Source organism: Lepus europaeus, chromosome 22 (assembly GCF_033115175.1).
Source record: "Lepus europaeus isolate LE1 chromosome 22, mLepTim1.pri, whole genome shotgun sequence".
NCBI lineage: Eukaryota > Metazoa > Chordata > Mammalia > Lagomorpha > Leporidae > Lepus > Lepus europaeus.
This window is the reverse complement of record NC_084848.1, coordinates 6,653,728-6,674,949: the sequence shown is the minus strand read 5'-3', so window position 1 is coordinate 6,674,949 and position 21,222 is coordinate 6,653,728. Positions and strand designations below refer to the sequence as shown.

General features: G+C 45.1%; 1 protein-coding gene across 6 annotated transcripts in view; it reads left to right on the top strand.

Moving 5' to 3' along the window:
• The window catches only part of VRK1 (VRK serine/threonine kinase 1), an 81,737-nt gene that overhangs the window by 18,298 nt on the left and 42,217 nt on the right, over nucleotides 1-21,222 (top strand). For 5 of the 6 annotated variants that reach the window (XM_062181424.1, XM_062181423.1, XM_062181420.1 and 2 more), the window contains exon 2: nucleotides 16,199-16,363. In XM_062181424.1, coding sequence (XP_062037408.1) covers nucleotides 16,199-16,363 — 165 coding nt within the window. Of the gene's footprint in view, nucleotides 1-7,259; nucleotides 7,372-16,198; nucleotides 16,364-21,222 lie in introns of all 6 variants that reach the window. The other variant, XM_062181425.1, reaches the window with a different exon arrangement.

Below are 21,222 nucleotides of genomic sequence, written 5' to 3'. Positions count from 1 at the left end.
ACCTCCCTGCAAATAGCCCATGAAAAGTGGTAGAAAATCGCCCGACTGTTCAGGTCCCTGCAGCCTAATGAGAGACCAGATGAAAACTCCTGGTTCAGCCCTGGCCATTGTTGCCATCTGGGGAATGAACCAGCAGATGCAAGATCTCTCTCTGTCTCACTCTGTAACTCTCACTTGCAGATAAATAATTTTTTATTTTTATTTATTTGTAAGGCAGAGTTAGAGAGATGGAGAGACAGAGAGATGTTCCATCTGCTCGTTCACTTGCCAAATGACCACAGCTGCCAGAGCGGGGCCCGTTGGAAGCCAAGAGCTTCTTCCGGGTCTCCCAAGTGGGGTCAGGGGCCCAAGGGCTTGGGCCAACGTCTGCTGCTTTCCCCGGTGCATTAACAGGGAGCTGGATCAGAAGTGGAGCAGCCATGACTTGAACTGGCACTCATGTGGGATACCAGCAGTGGCTTCACCTGCTCCGCCACGGCATCGACCCCAAATAAATCTTAAAAAAAAGTGAACATCTGGAGAATTAAATGATAACAGTTTGCTGGACAATTTTGCCTCCCAAATAGAATCAGTGAGAATCTATCATTTATAGACTTTTTAAAAATATGTAAATGTTATAAATAAAATATATTGTGAAAATATTAACAGTATGGTTTGAATTTCCTAATTTTATAAAAACTAAAGTATTTGCTTTACATACATGAGCATTCCTTTTACCTCTTTTCCTTGGCGTTGGGTCAGGAGCCGGGAATCGGCACCCTTGGAAGTCAGCGTCTTTAGGCGTGCTCCTCCCTCAGGTCTGACTCTCGCCTGGGCAGAGCAGTTAAATTTCTCGTTTCTGATCTCTGGAGAGCAGACGAGTCCTACTCAGTTCTGGGAGACCCGCTGGGACCACACCGTGGGAGGTCAGAAAGCAAGCACGCAGCAAGACTTCACAGAGCCTTCCTTTCGGGAGGAGGTGGTAGCAGAGGTGGCTTGGGCTTGTGTTTGGAAATGACCGCTGTGTGTTCTCAGTGAAGAGGTAGCTGCAGGTAGTGCTTTCTCTTCCAGAACTTTCAGACACTGTTGAAGAAGTGAAAGTCGAGGAAGTCGTCTCATGCTGTGTTTTAAACATTTCACTCACTTTACCAAAAAGTTTTATAATCTAATGTTAATCACTTTCCTAATACAAGTTAGAAAAATTGGCGCGGAAGAAGTAATTTCTTCTCTGAAGATACCCACTTTCTTTTTCAGAGTTAGAAGCGTTAGTCTTCACCTCGTTCTTTCCAGCTTAGGTGTGAAAACATGACGAGCGTGACAATTGCCGCTAAAGATTGTATCACAGTTTGAGTTCGCTTAATGTTTTTCAGGAATAAATCTATGAATTTATGGGATCATCATCTCTAGAGGTTCACTTCTGTATTCTCATGGTTTACTGTGTTATTTATATATGTATATATATTTTTAAAGACATATCTGTATTTATTTGAAAGGCAGAACATCAGAGGGAGAGAATTGAGAGAGCTTCCATTCTCTGGTTCACTCCCCAAATGGCTGCAACAGCCAGGGCTGGGCCAGGCTGAAGCCAGGAGCCAGGAAAGACGTCCAGTCTCCCACAAAAGTGGCAGGACCCCAAGTCCTTGGGTCATTTTCTGTTGCCTTTCTAGAGTGCTGGATTGGAATCGGAGCATGAGTTCTGACTGACACTCCTGTATGGGTGCCGGTGTCACGTGCGTGCCACGAGGCCGCTCACTGTTGTCTTCCATTTCGACATTTATTTGGTCAATATTACTGAAGGGATCATACAGCTGTGCATGCTTGTCATTTTTATGGATGTGCGTGGTTCTCTGCGTGAAGCCCAGGGAACGGCTGGGTTTCCCTAACCGGAACCTGGAGGCTAGTCGGTCTCCCTGTGCCTCAGGTTTCTCTGTTGAGTGATCCTGGTCACAGCCTGTTCTCATTCCGTGTGGATACCCTTACCATTCTGTCTCAGTTGAAAGATCTGTGGGGCAAAATGGAGGAAATGAAGGAAGACCACCTGTGTTTTCGGGAAGTGGCTGTGGGAAGCCAGTGTTCTGCATTTGACTTTTCAGATGATTTCTAGACACGGAGGAAGTGCACCCGTCAGCCTCTGGTTGGCTGGCTCTTTGTGAGGGGTTGTCTTTGGATGCATTGCTTTCCAGTTGTTCCTGATGCAATTTAGCAAAAGAGGTGCTGAAGTTATTTGTTGACTGGTTATCTCTTGCTTGGTTTTGTTCTTTGACTCGCTGTGGTGTGGCAGGAAGCCATTTGTACCAAAACATGTAATTGCTTCTTAATCCCAAATACATTTGAAACAAGTGTGAGTTAGTTTTGGCCTAAGGATACCATGGGATGGGAGAAAAGCTCCTCAATTGTTTGCTAATTTAGATTTTTTTTTACCCAGCCTCTAAAATGAACTGGTGGGACTTTTATTACGATCTTCAGATACAGTAGACCTGTAGGGAGGAGAGCAGTTACCGAAGATGATGGCTTAGTGAAGACAGGAAGGTGAGCCAGGATGTCTGGACCAGGGTGCGGTCTGTGGAGACAGTCCCAGCATGGCATTAGGAGGAGCCGTTGTGGAGGGCGGCCCGCACCGTTCCAGAGTTCCACCCATGATTGTGGTGTGGACAGTCGCTGCCTGCCATAATGGGTGGCTGTGTAGTTGACTTTTTAAGTTTGCTTTAAACTTCCTGGCATTGGCTGCAAAAGAGGAAACAGGAGCTTCCCTAGCTCCTGATGGCTTCCATCGTGAGAGGCACTTTTCCTCCACCATAACCCTGACAGGGTTTGATTTTGTAGATGTTACCACTGCTCACTGTCCTTGATAAATAGTTTTATCAAGGGATTCAGAAGCAGTCTTCACCTGGAAGGCGTTTCTATTGATCCTTGTTTGAAACTGGTGGTGTAATGGTACCTGAGCTGTGTGGTGGTGTTCGCGTGGAGTTAAGGGCACTTCTTGAGGCCCGAGGTTGCGTGTGGCTTATCTTTGAATTTCCAGCCCTAGCACGGTGGCCTGCACATATTTGTAGGTGTTCTATAAATGCCTTCGGAATAAATGAGTTCATGTGTTTAATTTCCTGGTGCTATGTAATTGCTATGAAGAGAGAGCTTAAAAAACCCAGAGTAAGAAACGATTAGCAGGCTCCCAGACCATCTGTCACTAATACCAATTGTTTCTGCTTGGCACTGCATACGTGGGGGTGGGGGAACTTGTGTAAAGTCTAAAAAACTCAAGGTATTCTGTACTCCTCTGTCCGGTGACCGAAAGTCAGTGTGGTTTTAACAGTATTCACCGTTCTTAGTCCACCAAGATGGACGCCCCATTGTTTACTCCCCCGGCAGAACCACTGTGAACATGGGAGCTGTTCTGCCTTGCCCCCTTCCAGCCAGAGTGATCCTTGTAAGATGCACGTCAGAGCATGTCTCTCCTCTGCCTCAGGCGTTCCAGCGATTCCCGTCCCCCTCAGGGGGCCCGAGCAGTGGACCTGTCCTCCCTCCTTGCGCTCACTGACGTCTGACCTCAGCGGCGTTCTCCCTGCCAGTGCCTGTCCAGCTGCACAGCCTCCTCGGTGTCCTGGAATGGCTGGGCTTGTTCTTGCGTTGGTGCCTTTGCACCGGCTCCTGTCTCTGCATGGCTGCCTCCTGGCTTTATGTCCAGGCCCAGTGAGGTTTCCCAGACCATCTTTGAGCCGCCCCCTCACCCCCTCCTTTTCTTGCCTTAGCACTTAGCACCATGGGAGGTTTCAATGTTTAGGTTGTCTGTCTCTTCTGAATAAAAGACAAGCTGCATAAGGGCAAGGCTTTCTGTCTGCCTTGTTTGCTGCTTTATCCCTGTCTTCTAGAACAGTTCCTGGTGCAGTGTCGGTCAGTCAGCATTTATAGAGCAAATGAATTAACGAAGCAGACAGTGTACATTGTAATAGAATTCCATGGGCTCATTCTTTTTATTTTAAATGTAGAAGGTGGGCATGGTGGTAAACGTCTTCATATTTCTTTCTTTCTTTTTTTTTTTTTTTTTGACAGAGTTATAGACAGACAGAGAAAGATCTTCCTTCCATTGGTTCACCCCCAAATGGCTGCCACGGCCGGCGCTGGGCCTATCCGAAGCCAGGAGCCAGGTGCTTCCTGGTCTCCCATGCGGGTGCAGGGACCCAAGCACTTGGGCCATCCTCCACTGCCTTCCTGGGCCACAGCAGAGAGCTGGACTGGAAGAGGAGCAACCGGGACTAGAACCTGGTGCCCATATGGAATGCCGGCGCCGCAGGCGGAGGATTAACCAAGTGAGCCACGGCGCCAGCCCAAATGTCTTCATATTTCTTGCCACACAGTCGCGAGCCACTCATTCTGATAGCACTACTGAGTAACTAATATCTACGTTAAAGGAAGAACAGGGCTTATTTCAGCCGTCTACTTTTAGGGATACAGTTTGGTCCATGATAAACCCATTTCTACCTTGAGATGATTTTTGTACAAAGATATGCCAGAGGCACTTGAAATTTTGGATTTCCGTCAAGTTTATATAGTTTATAGATGGAATATGTTTTGAAAATGGACTAATGCTTATATGTGTCAGCAAAAAATATGTAAAAGCTTTGGTGAGAAATAGATTGGTGGGAGAATTCTTGACTCAGATGTTCAGATTATGATTTTTATTTTGACTGAATGTTGTGAAATGAAATCCTTCCTATCCCAAAACCTTGTGGAATTATGTTTACCATTTTGCAAAAGTCGGCATCCTAATGGAGGCCTACGAGGCTCTGCTTGATGTGTTGCTGTGATGTTAGCCTCTCTGACGTCATCTCCCAGGCTCACTCATCCAAGCCAGGCTGGTGCCCTCAGTCTGCTTTGGTTGCCAAGTGGGCTCCTCCCTGAGGATCTTGCACAGTTGCCTGTCCTAGACTGTCCCAGATCCTCACATGGCCAACTCTCTCGCCTTCAGATCTGCTCAGCTGAACCAGGTCCTTCTGAGTGGAGCTGGCCTTGACCGCTCTGATCTGATGGATGGCCCTCTGCCACGGGCCTCTCTGTCCTCCTTTTCCTTTATGTGCTTTGCTTTTCTAGCGACTCTGTTTTCCAAGTTAGGAATTTCCCTGTTGGGAGAGCTTCCATCCGCTGGTTCACTCCCCAAGTTGCTGCAACGGCTGGGGCTGGACTAGGCCGAAGCCAGGAGCTTTATCCAGGTCTCCCACATGGGTGCAGCGGCCCAAGGATCTGGGCCATGCTCTGCTGCTTTCCCGGGGCATAGCAGAGAGCTGGAACGGGAGAGGAGCGGTTGGGATGCTCACCCTGCAGGTGGAGGCTTAACCTGCTACGCCAGAGCACCGGCCTCAGGAATTTACCTGTTAGGTTTGTTCTTATTATCAGACTCTTTCTGCTAGGATATAAATGTCCAAAGCCTGGACATTGGTCTTGTTTTATGATATATAGCAAGTGTCTAGAAAAATGCACGTGGTAGATTTTCAATAAATAAATATTTGTAGAGTAAACGAATGAGTGAAAAACCATGTCATTCTTCATAAGTTCATTTCATGTTTATTACTATGATAATTAGTAGATTTATAATTAGCATCTAAAAGAACAACCACCATTGAAAAGTACTTACTTACCGCACATTCTCAGTTTGTTGGGATGAGTGACTCCATGATCAGCAAAAACATAGTGATACTATTCTGGTTCAGCTAATTTCTGTGTTCTACCTATTGTGTCTAGTAACTGCTATCGTTTTAAGTTGCATTAAAAAGCACAAAAGTTACCTACCTAGCTATTTTTAAGCATACAGTTCATGTTGCAGATTTACAACTGTTTTATTTTATTTTATTTTTTGACAGGCAGAGTTAGAGAGACAGAAAGGTCTTCCTTCCGTTGGTTCATCCTCCAAATGGCTACTATGGCCGGTGCGCCGTGCTGATCCGAAGGCAGGAGCCAGGTGCTTCCTCCTGGTCTCCCATGCGGGTGCAGGGCCCAAGGACTTGGGCCATCCTCCACTGCCTTCCCGGGCCACAGCAGAGAGCTGGACTGGAAGAGGGGCAACCGGGACAGAATCCGGCGCCCTGACCGGGACTAGAACCCGGTGTGCCGGCGTCACAGGTGGAGGATTAGCCTAGTGAACCATGGCGCTGGCCACAACTGTTCTATTAAACAACAGTGCCCCTTTGCTCCTTCTTCCAGCACTGGCTACCACCATTCTATTTTCTGGTTCTGTGAATTTGATATCATACACCTCCTGTGAGTGGAGACATTCAGTGTATGTCTTTTTGTGACTAGTTTCCTCAGGGTACATCCATGTTGTAGCATGCATCAGAGTTTCCTTCCATAAGTCTGAAAAATAGTCCATGTCTACATATACGTCTGTGGATCCTGTCATCTGTTGAGGTTACCTCTACCTCTTGGTAAACTCTTGTGAGTGGAGCTACTATGAACATGGGAGTGCAGATGTTTCTGAGACTAACTCTGCTTGAGATCTGTTATCTTAAACTTTAAGGGGTAGGGGTCCTTTTTTTTTCCTGCCAAGAGCCATTTGGATATTTATAGCATCAATCAATTATCCACTTAAAAATTTATAGCATCAATCAATTATCCACTTAAAAATTAGCCTGCTAGGGCCTGGCATAGTGGTACAGTGGGGTAAACTGGTGCCTGTATCCCACATGGGCGTCAGTTGAAGTCCCAGCTGCTTCACTTACAATCCTGCTCTCTGCTCATGTACCTGGGGAGGCAGTAGAAGATGGCCCAAGTCGGAGACCAGGATGGAGTTCTAGGCTCCTGGCTTCTGCATGGCTTAGCCCCAACTTTTGCGGGCATTTGGGTACTGAACCAGTGGATGAAAGATCTCTGTGTCGCCCCCCCCCCCCCTGCCAATTCTGCCTTGAAAATAAATGAATCTTACAAAAGCCTGCTATAGATTTATTGAATCTTGAGTCCCACCTGTGGTTGCCTTGGCGGGGCCAGACCAAATGACTTTGCAGGGCTGATGTGGCCTGTGGGCGGGATGTTGCCTACCCTTGCAAAAGAACAAAACATGTCAGTCATTTGTATTCTTAGTAATACTTCAGTCCTAATTTCCAAAAATATTAACTTTATTTTAACAGCATGTTTTTATTTTATGTGATTTGTTATATAATAAAACTCGTATTTTGGTGTAAGATGTGGAAATGTAGGTAGTTTGCTTTTTAAGCACATCAACCCTGGAAGACTGCCCATCAGAGGGGAACAAGCTTCCTGAAAGAATGAGCTGTGACTCATCTTTGTATCTTCAGATCATCAAGAACCGTGAGTGGCCTAAGTGTAGTGCAGTGTGAAAGCAAAGGAAAAGGAGTATTTCAAGACAGTTGGAGTGAACAGCGACGCCGAGTGCTGCTGAACAGGAAGGTGAGGTGATTGAAGATGCCAGCTGGGTGTGATGGAGGGAGGCCACTGGTGGCTTCAGCAGGAGTTGAGAGTGGGGTCCTGGTGGTGGAGTCCAGACAGAGTGACTTGAGGAAGTGAGAAGGCTCTGTCAGCGACTGTTGGCACTTGTTCAGACAGCATTGAAAAAAGAAAGAATGGCAGTGGGTGGGGCATATTTGAAGGCTGCTGGGAAGGAGGCAGTTGAGGGAGATGTAGACTGTGTGAGAGAAGGACTGACGGTGTGAGAGATGGGGGAAAGGAAATATGATTGGATGTTAGGGGCTTGCAGTGGGTGTAGGTGGCTGCTAGGTTTGGGTCTTGGGAAGAGGGATTCCTCTCAAGTTAGACGTCAGGTACTTGGATTAAAAAACTTTTTGTTTAATTGATTATCTGCCAGGCACAATGAATTGTGACAGTTGTGGTATCCAGGGAGCTGGTAAACATGTGGGGAGCATTTATCACATACAGTGAGAGAGATGAGCAGTGCTGAAACTTCAGAGCCTCATTGACTGAAGATGTGGGACAGATGCCACGAGAGTGTGCAGGCAGTGTGTGAACAGGGCTGTGCACTGCAGACGGTGGAGGTGTGTTGGTACGATGCTGATGGACTGGCCAGTGGTCCAGTTTATCCAGGGTTATCCTTAAGTCAGTGTGTTTCTCTAGTCTAAAGCATTCCAGAAAACTTTATGACTTTAAAGAAAACGTTATGTAACTCTGTGACCCCTGATGGAGCTTAAGCATATACCTATTTTAGAGAGAATTTATGAGTAGTCATCCAGTGTATAATAAGCTTTCTACATTGTGATTTCCCCGTTTGGGGATGATGAATTCATGGAGCTCATCAAGCAGAAGTGTCATTGTTGTGATTCATTCAGGCTTTTTTCCCCTCTTTTCAGTGGAAGATTAGAAAAAAAATTCCAAATTTGAATCCAGGACTTGAAAAATGCCAGTTGTCTAAATACAGTACCATATTGTGATAAATATAGCTATTGATATTTAAAAATCCATTCACAAAACTTTGTTTTAATATTCATAGCAGAACTTTTTTGGAATGTTATCTGAAAAACAGAGGAACATTTTATCATCAGAGCTGACTATTAATTAGGGTATTGTTTCAGATATAAAAGTTGATCTGCCACTGAAATTCTATTTGAATATGTATAGTTTGAAGCTTGCTTTGTGTATTTAATAACTTTAGTACCATAATTACTCTGTTTACAATTAAATTTTGGTGAATATACCAGTGAGTGATTTCAGCAAAGGGCAGTATTGATTTGCATCTTGATGTGCTTTTCAATTGCATCTGCATTTCATTTAGTATCAAAGGGAAAAGGAAGTGGTCAGATTATGTAATGGTTTACGGGATGATAAACTTTCCTTTGAAACCTCTCTGTGCATTGGCTACTATCATAGTAGGTTTGAGCCAAGTGCGCTGAAGTTATGCAGAAAGATTTAAATTCGTAAGGTTTGTGCCCTCCAGTGCATTCTTTACTGGAAACCTTAATGCAGTGTTGGTTTCATTATTAGAAGAAACCTATAATGTACTAAACAGTTGTTTAAGTTGGGGTTTTAAGTACTCACTGACTTACTGAGGCAGATACTTGTGGTTATGCTGTTGTGTTTTTGAGCAGGAACTTAACGGTTTAAAATAATTCTCCTTTCTTCTGTCAGAAATTGCCTGAAAGGCAACAAAGAGATTGTGAAACACAGATTTCATATTCTCAGAAAGTGGGAGGCTTCTTTTTTTTTTTTAATTTGAAAGAGTTACACCAAGAGAGGAGAGGCAGAGAGGGGGGGGGTGTCTTCTATCCAGTGGTTCACTAGTGGGAGACTTCTGTAACCCTGAGAAAAGAGGGGGGGCTGCCAGTGCTGGGAAGGACGCTCAGGGCTGGGTCAAGTCACAGCGGAGGGGGGGTGCTGAGGGGCGCTCAGGGCTGAGTCAGCTCACAGCAGGGGGGTGGGTGCTGAAAGGGACGCTTAGGGCTGGGTCAGTGATGTTCTCCCTAGGAGCGGTCCAGTGACCCTTTTGTATCAGCAGCTTCTGGTCACTGTAACGAAACACCTGACACAGGCTACTCCTGAAGACTGATCTCGCTCCTGTTTGGGCGGCAGAAAGTCCAGGTGCCCCGGTACAGGCTCCATGAGGCCACCACTTGGCTGCATCACCTTATGGTCCTGATAGCAGTGGCGGGAGAGTGTAGGGGAGCCGGCGATTACATTTCAAACCAGGAGCAGAGAGAGAATGCGAGGGGCTGGCAGGCTCCTCTCCTAACAGCCCTCTCAGGAGCACTCAAGGGGTCTTAAGAGAATGACCCCTCAAGAGCACCTCCCCCAGCAAAGACCCAAGGACCTCCCTTTTCGGGGGATGCAGACCATATTCAAATCACAGCACTTTTGTCTGGGAAAATGAGACTAGGTGTTGGCAGGAGATTGATCAGTCTCCATCACTATTGCCTTTGATGCTCTGGTTCTGATACTTGAACTGGACTCTAAACGTTTTTTCCTTTTCAGGATACTTTGAGGTTTGTCAGCGGTGAAGGGGTGAAGGGGTACTGCAGACACAGCGCAGGAAGGGGTTTCTCCTGCCGTTGTAGTGTGCTTGTTTGGGAGTTCTGTCTCTTTATGTGGCTGCCAGCTGTGGTGCTCCCCTGTGCATTTCTTCAGCACTCCCAGCTGTCTCCAGTGGCAGGTTCCTGGTCCCACCTGCAGTGTGGAGACTTCACTGCCCGGCCGCTTTGCTGCGGCCTGTGGAGTGTCCTTTTGTGGGTACTCGCCCTTGGCCTTGGAGGCAGCATCTGCTCCCTGCATGTGCTAGCATGAATTCCTCAGAGCTGTCTCTTTCCTCTGTTAGTAGTGACCACTGTTTATAAACAAATGCTTTTTATATTAAATTCTTCTGTTTGGGGCTGGCATTGTGGTACAGTGGGTTAAGGTGCTGCTTTTGTTGCTGGTGTCCCATATTGGAGTGCTGGTTTGAGTCCCTGCTGCTGTGTTTCCAGTCCTGCTCCCTGCTAATGTGCCTGGGAAGGCAGGGCAAATGACCCCAAGTACTTGGGCCCATTACTTCCACATAGAAGACCTGGATGGAGTTACGGGCTCCTGCCTTCAGCCTGGCTTAGCGCTGGCTGTTGTGGCCATTTGAATGGTGACACAGTGGGTGGAAGATTTCCTTCTGTAGCTCTGCAATTTATTCATTTTTAAAAATTTTTACAGATTTGTTTATTTGAAAGGCGGAGTTAGAGAGGCAGAAGCAGAGAGAGAGATCTTCCATCCACTAGTTCACTCCCCAGATGGCCGCAATGACCGGAGTTGGGCTGATCTGAAGCCAGGAGTTTCTTCTGGGTCTCCCACATGGGTGCAAGGGCCCAAGGACTTGGACCATCTTCCACTGCTTTCCCAGGCCATAGCAGAGAGCTGGATAGGAGTTGGAGCAGCCGGGACAGGAACCAGTGCTCATGTGGGATACTGTCACTGCAGGTGGTGGTTTTACCCATTACACCAAATCGCTGGCCACAAGCTCTGCAATTTATAAAAAAAACTAGGGGAGGGTGGCGCAGTGGCAAAACAGGTAGCAGGTAAAGCTGCCAACCTGCAGTGCTGGCATCCCACATGGGCAACGGTTCAAATCCCGGATGCTCTACTTCCAATCCAGCTCCCTGCTAAAGGGCCTGGGAAAGCAGTGGAAGATGGCCCAAGTGCTTGGGCCCCTGTACCCATGTGGGAGACCTGGAAGAAACTCCTGGCTCTTGGATTTGGATCAGCCCAGCTCCGGTTGTTGCAGCCATTTGGGGAGTGAACCAGCAAATGGAAGATCTCTGTCTCCCTCTCTCTGTAACCCTGTCTTTCAAATAAGTAAATACATCTAAAAAAATAGAAAATTCTTCTGTTTAAATTACTTGCATGTTTTTTGTTTCCTGCATGGACCCTGACTGTTACAGCACTGACATTTTAGGTAATTTACTATGTTAATTTTGCATAAACAAAACAGATTGAAATACGTCATAAGCGTACAATGTGATGAATTTTTGGAAAGCAAATGTCCAGTTGAGACACAGAGCACTGCCGTATCCCTCCTGCTGTCTTCCATCTTAGTCGTTTCCTCCCCAAATGGATCTGCTCTTGCATTTCTGCCATCATTGAGTAATTGTTTATTATTGAAATTCATGTAAGTGGAATCATGGAGTATGTCTTCCTGTGTCCGACTTGTTTTTCTCACAGTAGTGTTGGGGAGGTTCATTTTCCTGTTGATGGACATACAGGTTTCCAGTTTGTGGCTGTCGTGAATTAAGCTGCTGCTCCGATCTTGCTTTCGTGGCTTTTGGTGGGCATGCTTTCATTTGACTTAGGTGTATACACAGTTAGCATTGCTGGGTCGGTTAGCAGCTACTGGCAAGGTATTTTCTAAATGGTTCAAGCAGTGTGTTGTGCGTGAGAGTCCTAGTAGTTTCAAATCCTTATCACACTAAACATTGTCAGATTTTCACAATTGAGGTCTTTAAAATCTTTAAGGACTGGGCCACTCAACTGCCATAAAATACTTCAGATTGTGCTAAACGAAGAGCGTCTAGGCGTTTTGTGAAGTGGACATAACATTGATACTGAAACATGTATCACAGATTATAAACTGCAGCTCAGTCTTATGAATTTATCAGTTTTGTTCCTAAATAAAATACTAACAGAATCCAGTAAGTATACTAAAGAACTATTATATGCCATATATATATAACTTTTTCTTCCCAGGAATGGTTTATCATGTTAGACTGCCCCATGTGAGTGTATGGTGAACTGGCCGCCTTCAGTGAAGTGTCCTGTGTGACTTTGCACTTCATGAGAGAAGTTACTGAGGGGCTGTTTATTAATTCACTGCGCTTTGACACCCAGCCGCAGCAGCTTCTGTGCCTTGGCACAGCCATTGCTCAGTCCCCAGGGGCCCCCTGAGATGGTGGGGGCTTGGGGCTCAAAGAATGTATTCTTGTGTACTTAGCTGAGTGATTTTGCTGGATTGTATCTTAGTGGTGGCTTTTCTGGGTCCATTTTGATATGGCCTTTCATAATGTAGTTTCACTTTAATTTTAAGTGCGAAAAGTTTTGTTGAAGAAGTATTTTTAGTAATCTGTTGCCTTGCGTTGATTTCTTTGTTACATGTATATTTAGCTTTTTTCCTCCTGTATTCTAAATTTGTGAATATTTTTTCCCCTTTCTTTAAAGATGTATTTATTTGAAAACCAGAGTGACAGAGAGGGAGAGAGATCTTCCTTCTGCTGGTTCACACCCCTAGTAGCTGTGATGGCTGGACCTGTGCCAGACCCAAGCCAAGAGCCCAAAGCCCCATCGGAGTCACCCACGTCTGTGGCAGGGGCCCGAGCACTTGGGGTTATCGTCCACTGTCCTTGCGGGTGTATTAGCAGGGAGCCGTATTGGAAGCAGGGCAGCTGGGACTTGAACTAGTATTCTTGAATGGCTCAGGTGGTGCCCTGAGCTGCTGCACCGTGCTGGTCCTTATGATTGCATTAGGATCGTTTTTATTATTTTGCCCTTTTTAATTTTTCCGTTTTTCCTTCTTGCTTTCTGTTTCTGTTAAGTCATTTCAAAACTTTATTCAGTTGTGTTCCTTCTAATTTAGTCTCCATTTCTGAAATGATTTTGCCTTATTTAACATTTTCTTTTTTCTACTACTACCTGATAGTTTAGTTTTTGTATAGACTTTTCATTTTTTTTAGCTTAATTTGAAATATTGATACAAGTAGCTGTCAAATTTTTGGGAGGCGTGTTTTTCTGACTTGCTTTACTGAAGGGATATTTTCTCCTTTTGTTTTATTTTTCTGGCGTGAACTTTGTGTGGGCCCAGCCTTGATCCTTTCTGTGGGTGGGTTTTATGTGCAGTTAGTTTTCCTTTTTGTAAGTTAACTTTAGCTGGTATGGTCCAGGTCTACCGTGGCTCGTCCTCCAGAGCCGCCTCTCCCTTTGTTTCTGGGTAGTGTTGCACAGTCTGGAGACTGACTCAACGCCGCACTTTTATCTGAACTTGTCCTTTATTTGTCGGATCCTCCTGATGCTCATTTTGTGCTTCTCTTCAGCAGGAGCTGTGGCCTGGATGGGACTCGGGTTGGTTTTCAGAGTCCCGCTTGCTCCAGCTACAAACCCCTGTCCTTGCCTGCTGTGGGCTGTGCAGGCTCCTCCTCGTTTTAACGACCGTCCTCACTTGTCTTGTGCCTCCTACGAAGTTCCTCTTTGTGGTTTTGGGAGTCTCAGGTTCATCAGAGGCAGCGGAGCTCCTTCTGCTCCCTTCATGACAGCTGCTGATACCACACAGATCTTGTTGCTCTCTGCGGCCTGTCCTCAGCCACTCAGATTTTGGGGTTGTGGGTTTTAGGTGTTATCCATGGGTTTTGAGGTTTGCTGTCCAGTTGTCCTGTCTGGTTTTATGGGGTGGGGGTCCAGGGTAGTGCACAGCTGTGCTGCTGCCTGCACCAGGTGGACAGGGCTTGTCGGAGATTCTGACGGGATGGGTGCTGTCCGGGTGGTGGGGCCCTGCATGGCTTTGAGAAGCATTCAGTAGACTGACAGCGATGAGGCCGCTCTGTGGAACTGTTTGTAGGAAAGAAAGAAGTCAGTCCAAGTCTTAATTAATTATTACAATTAGTTTCAATTACTTGGCTACAGGAATAAAACTAAAAATAAAAGCCAACAGCTTTATTTGGAGGAAAAACACTTTGTATTGACCACAATTTATAGTGGGCCAGACTATTTCACTTAAAATATGTTGGTTTTTTGGTTCTTTCTGGAAAGGAATTACAGAAAAACACAAAAGATTGTCCAGTAACTATTTTGGGTTATAGAAATATATAAAAATTTTAAGTTTAGGGGTTGGTGTTGTGGCATAATGTGTTAAGCTGCTGCCTGCAATGCTGGCATCCCATAGGTTGGGGACAGTCCCAGCTGTTCCATTTCTGATCCAGCTCCCTGCTAATGTGCCTGGGAAAGCAGCAGAAGATGGTCCAAGTACTTGGGCTCCTGTCACCCATGTGAGACCCAGATGAAGCTCTTGGCTCCTGGCCTTGGCTTGGCCCAGTCCTGGATGTTTCAGCCGTTTGAGGAGTGAACCAGCGGATGGAAGAGCATTCTGTCGTCCTCCTTCCCACCCCCGCCCCGGTGGCTCTGCCTTTCAAATAAATAGAATGCATCTTTAAAAAATTTTTTTTAAACTGTTTGGCTACTGTAAGGAAATAAATAGGAGATTCCTCTGGTGACTTGATAAAGTTGGATAAAGTCTAGAAGGAGTCCATTTGAGTATGTGAAAGTGCTCTTTTAGTTGTTTCTTTTACTAGACCTACCATAGGTGTTAAAAATCACCTTTTTTTGTTGCTTTGAGTCTGGGCTGTCATGGTTGGCACTGAATTCTATTCAAGATTTTAACATGATTAAAAACAAATGAAGAGAACTGACATGAAATAAGAGAAGTACATTTATTTACTTTGAACGTGTTGTTTTTGTTAACCTACAGAAGATTTAGACAACAAAGATGGAGCAGTATTCTCTAGGAAAACACTTAAAAAATCTCTGATTAAGAAAGGCATTTGTATATGTGGAAGTCGTGTGCGTGGAATGATGGTATTTCCTGAGCATTTTCAGTCCAGTGTCGTGTACATGTATTTGGCATATCTAGGCTCAAGACTGAACTGTTTATGTAATGTAAATTGTCAGATCTGAACAATTTCTTTCAGCTGAATAACCTTTTCAGGTATTGTAGACAATCTGAACAGATCTTACCACACTTCTTTGATGTGTCTTGAGTACCTTTTTAGGGAACTGTGGAATCATAACAAGTATTTGTTTTAACTCCTTTTCAGTTAATGAAATCACATAACACATGTGCAATCACGTGTGGCACGTGGAGCACGCATTCAGCTTCTTCCCTCAGTGAAGTGAGTTCCACCGGAGGCTCTGAAGCAGAGCGAAGTGCCTGGCATTCCAGTCTTTGGTTCCAGTCCAGTGCTCTCACAGTGAAAGCACAGCTCCCTGAATGTTGGGTGCTCCTTTAGGTTCGTGAGATAGGTTAGTCGAGGCTCATGTCCTAAATGATGGTGAGAAGGAGGCAGGAATGCTGGGTTGTACTGGGTTTTCCTTTCCTGTAAACCCAAATGACTATGTAGTCATGATTTCTCCTTGTCGGCCCTTGAGAGAGGTGCTGTTTGTGAGTGACTTTGGGCATTGTGGAGCACACCTGTTTGAGACTTGGGAGCCACGTAGTCTTACTAGTTTGTGGAGCCGTACATTCCTCCTGTGTTAAATGGGGCTGATGGTGTCGTCTTCTCTGTCATGAGGGTGGGCGGGAACCTGTGGGCACCATCTCCCGTCATGCCCTAAGAACCCTCGCCCTTTTTCCTGGGGTTTCGTTGTTTTGTGTTTTCAGCCTCTGCACTATGTGCTTATTGGTTTCATCAGTATGGACCTTTACACACACACACACACACACATGCATTCTGTGTATTCCATTCTATAAAGTGTGCATTCTAATTGAACATCCGTTTTCCCTCAACTTTGTAGAACAATTCATTTGTTTTTAAGTAGCATTTTTAGTACAAATGATATTATGCCACTGGAACTTAAAGACAATTTTTTTCTTGGAGATAATTGCATAGATCTTTTATTTAATGTCTCCTCTTCAAAGTAAAGGTAGAATCAGACAAGATTTGAACCAGCTTTCTCTTTTAAGGGGTAGATAGGTATTTGCACAGGACTTTCCATAGAGAAAAATATTTTGTGTACTTTTAAGATGATGAGTATTGCTTTTTTTTTTTTGTTACAGTGAAAATGCCTCGTGTAAAAGCAGCTCAGGCTGGGAGACAGGGCCCAGCAAAAAGACGTCTCGCAGAGCAGTTTGCAGCTGGGGAGATAGTGACTGACTTGTCAAAGAAGGAGTGGAAGCTGGGCTTACCCATTGGCCAAGGCGGCTTTGGTTGTATCTATCTCGGTGAGTATAAGACTGTCCTCCTTGTCCTTGCAGAGATTCCCGTGCCGTCTTACCACAGCGGCTGGGAGCTGCTCAGGGCGTTCCTGGTCGTCTGCAGTCAGCCAGGTGTGATTCAGCCAGAGGGCGTCTCTGACCTAAGAGTGGAAGATTGTGGTTTAATCACAGAAGAGACAGATATCTGGGATGTCATTCCCGAGCGCTGCGACTTGAGGTTTTTAAGATATTCCATGAGCTCTCAATCTCTTTGAGGCCCAAAGCAAGCAGCGTCCATCTTTCCTCCCCACCTCCCTGCAGTTAGAGTTTATTCCCTTTGTGTCAGCCTGATTTGGGGCTTTTCAGATCTTTTACAGATACAGGTTTTCTTTTTCTTCCTATAGAAACCTAATAGTCATAGTGGGATTAGGAGAATGAGCTAGAACAACCTAGAAACTGCATATTAGGTCTGGTCACACGTGCTGTTCACTGGCACACATATCTTGAGATTTTTGGAGATCCATTTTGCAGCCCTGAAGTTCTATAGGTTAACTGAATTATTAAAAAATATTTCACCAGACTGCTTCTAAAGCTGTCTGCTTAACCAAGAGTACTTGTCATGATAGACGCATTTCGTGTTTCCTTTTGATACTGCTCTCTAACTTTTCCATTCTGTATCCTTACTCTACCTCTAATCTTGATTTTGTTAAATTATTTAACTTTAAAAAATTTATTTTTGGCACTGGAATTCTTATTTCAAGCAAACATCTTACTCAGAATATTTACTATAGTAACGTAGGTTAGCATCATCTGCAAGTTCTTGGGTCCTGTTCTAGACCTAAGATCACACTGGAGGGGGTTGGACCCAGCAGTGTGTTTGACGCAGCCCTCCTGATAGCTAAGTCTGAGAGCTGCTGGCACGGATCACAGAGCAGTGGCTCTTTCCCTCCAGGAGCAGTGGCCTCAGTCGTTCAGGTGCAGCTCTTGGAGCTGTGTTTATGGAATGTTGCTTAAACATTAGTGCTGTACTGCATCCTGCATGTGACCCCTGCAGGCCAGTGGCCTCTGCTTTTGGGAAGTATTTATCCTGCAGTTTTTCTCTCTCTGCCTGCTGGTAACACTGAAACAGCCATTCTGTTAACGAATTAAGAAGATTGGGTTTAAATTTCCTTTGATTTTTTTCTTCCTGCAGCAGTTGGTGCTGTTCAGCTTTCTCGTAAAGCTGGCTTCCCTGGTCTTCCATGATAACGTTCCTGCTCCCCGGCTGTGCTCGGTTGGCTTTGTGGGTACTTCTGTGTCTTCCAGCTTCCCTTTCGTGGCTGACTTTTCATTCTGTGTATTCTCTCTGAGTGACATCGTTGGACCTCATGGCTCCTTTCTGTTGATTTAGATATGGTTTATCCATAGCCTGGTATTTGCTCTCTTGAGTCCAGACCATGGCCAGTGGCCTGCATCCTGGATGTCCTGTAGGCATGTCTAAAGTTTCTGTCATTTCCATTTCCTGATCCTCTCACGATCAGAAGAGGATTATCTGAATGAATGGCATCTCTCAAGGGAGAAACCAGGAAGATGTTCTTAAATATCCCGTCACCAATATCCCTAATGCCTCATCTAGTCTTATCAGTTGGGTAGACTTCTGATCCATTCATTTCTCTCCATCTTTGTTGCCACACCTGAGGTCAGGCCCTTAGGTCTTGTCTGGACTCTGGTGGTAGCAGTGGGCCTTCTCTGTCCAGTCTTGTTCTCTCGTATCTTGTCATTCACAGTGGGGTTGAGTGACCAGGCACATACCCATCCAGTTGAAGCCTCTGTAATGGTTTCCCAGTGCCCTTAGAATAAAGTGCTAAAGAGTGGCACACCAGACCTTTCTTGTGCAACTTTTATTTCCATCCCTTTTACTGTCTCAAAATCTTTGCCTGGCTGTCATGCTGCCTTTGGGATCTTTGTGTATGATGCTTTCTTTTTAAAAAAATTTTAATAGAATATTACTTAACCTAGTATGTCAAACATAAATTGTTTCAACATATAGTTAAAATAGTTATTAATAGAATATTTTATATTGTGTCGAACTTTTGTAGAAATTGTTTAGCAGCTTTATTGAGATAGTATTGCTATACAAAAACCTCTATTTGATGAGTTTAGACATGGGCCAGCAGCTGTGAAGCCGTTGCTGTGATCAGGATGGTAACCAGCTCTGTTATTCCAGAAGTTCTCTTGCTCTTTTCTTTTTGTCAGGGGTGGTGGGGTGGTAAGAGCACTTACCCACCTTCTTAAGGGATTTTTAAGTGCACAATCCAGTATATAAATGCAGGCCTGATGTTGAATGGGAGATCTCTAGAACTCACCGTCTTGTATAAGTGAGCTTTTTACCCGATGGCTAGGAAGACCCTGACTTCTCCTCCCCTCAGCCCTGGCCACCATTGTTCTGTTCTTTGCCTTCTACGTGTTTGACTGTTTTAGATAGCTCATCCTTCTGTGACTGGCTTATTCCATGCGGCGTAATGTTTTCCTTGTTTATCCATGCCAAATGCATGACTTCCTTGTCTTTTAAGCTGTGTGATTTTCTTGTTTGTGTAGACCGTATTTTCTTCAACCATTCATCCCTTTATAGACATTCAAGTTGTTTCCATATCTTGGCTATTATGGATAATGTTTTGGTGAATATGGGAGCGCAGGTATCTATCTCTTAGAAATGTTTTGTGTGTGTGTGTGTTTGAAGATTATTTATTTATTTGAAAGGCAGAGTGACGGGGTTAGAGTGAAATTTTTTCTTCTGCTTCATTCTCCAAGGGGTCACAGTAACTTGGGCTGGGTCAGGCTGAAGCCAGGAACCAGAGCTCCACTGCGTCTCCCACGTGGATGCCAGGAACCCAAGTACTTGGATCATCATTTGCTGCCTTCTAGGCACATTAGTAAGAAGTGGCATCAGAAATAGAGTAGCTGCTCTGCTGTGGCCCGGGAGGGCAGGGGAGGATGGCCCAGGTGCTTGGGCCCTGCACCTGCATGGGAGACCAGGAGGAAGCACCTGGCTCCTGGCTTCGGATCTCTTTCTCAAAAAAAAAAAAAAAAAGTAGAGTAGCTGGGACATGAAGGGGCCCTCTGAGACGGGATGCTGGTGTCCCAGGTGATGGCTTAACCCACTGCAACACCACGCCCACACCTAAAATGGATTTTTTAATTGATACACATATTTAGGGGATACGATGTGACATTTCAATACTTGTGTATAATGTACAGTGATCATATCAGGGTAGTTGGCATATCTATCACCTCAGACATTTGTCATTCTTTGTAATAGGGACATTCAAAATCCTGTGCTCTGGCTGTGTTGAATATATAAATTGTCACTCATAGTTGTCCTCCTGGGCTATAGAACATTAGCAGTTACTCCCCCTACCCAGTTGTACTCCTGTGCTCATTAACCATCCTCTCTCCATCCCTCTTCTCCACACCCTTCCGAGGTTTGAGAACCATTCTTCTGTTCTCTACTTGTGTGAGATAAACTTTTGATCTTCCTAACGTAAGAGAAACTGTGAGGTATTTTTGTCTTTCTGTGCTGACGTAGTTCACTCAGTGTTAGGTCCTCTAGTTCCATGTTGTTGCCGATGACAACATAGCTAATATCCCAGTGTGTGTACATAGCACATTTCCTGCACCCGTTCCCCCTTCAGTAGACACCAGAGTGATAGCATAGGTTGACTGTGGTGAGTAGGTCTGTGATAAACGTGGGAGTGTAGGTGTCCGCTGGCTCCATTTGCTTTGGATATCCAGTAATGTGCTTGCTAGATAAGGTGGTGGAGATACTTGTAGTTTTGGGAGGAACCTCTGACTGTTTGCCAGTAGGACTGCCCCGCTCACATTCTCACCAGCAGTGTTTGAGAGTTCCTCCGTGAGATTTGAGCTTATATGATGCTGCTTTTCCGGCAGTTTTCCAAAAATGAGCTTAGGATAGGCACTACATGTTTATAGTCCTTTCAGTATAGTTTCTGCACTGCATCAAAATTACTTCTTTTTCTTCCAGAATAAATGCTTCTTGATGATGGCACCAGTCCTGCTGTTTTCCTGGTGCCTGGCTTATTTTGCAGCACATATTGTTTGAATGAATTATTGAGACTCCTCCCCCTCCTTTCCTCATTTGAATTGTGTGGTATCATTGGGATGCTATCTTCATCTAAACTTGCTTTATTACTAATTCGCTGTCTCAGTGACATTCCCTGGGGCAGTCTGCAAGGCGCTCAGACCCCTTCATCTGCCCAGGTCGGCCATTCTTGTGCGTGAATGTCTCCTCTTCAGTCTGCAGTATTTTAGCTGCAGCCCTTCCCAGTACTGCTGCTTCTCGGCTGATTGTAGTGTCTTGGCTTCCATGGCCTGTCCCCCTTCATCTCTTCCACTTCTAATGTGAGAACGCCTTAAGGCTCAGTCCTAGGATGGCTGCTTTTCTCTGTCGACTCTCATTCCCTAGGGGATCTCTTCCCGTCTCATGGCTTTAAATTGGTAGCATTTCTGTGTTGATGACTCACATTTATTTCTCTAACTTACACCACTCTCTGAGCTCAAGACTTGTCTAACTAACGTTGCCTCTTAAAGTCTGAACTTGGGTGTTTAATAAGCATCTCAAACTTCAGATCAGGAGCTCCTCCTGTAGTTCTCTCTATGTTAGTAACCAGCTCAGGCCAAAATCCTGGAGGCATCCTTAGACTTTTTTAAAATTTAAGATCTATTTATTTATATTGAAAGTTAAAGTTATTTATAGAGAGGGAGAGACCGAGAAAGAGAGGTTTTCCATCTGCTGCTTCACTTCCTAGATGGCTGCTACAGCCAGGACAGGGCCAGGCCAGCGCCAGGAGCTTCATCTCCATCTCCCATGCGGGTGGCAGGGGCCCAAA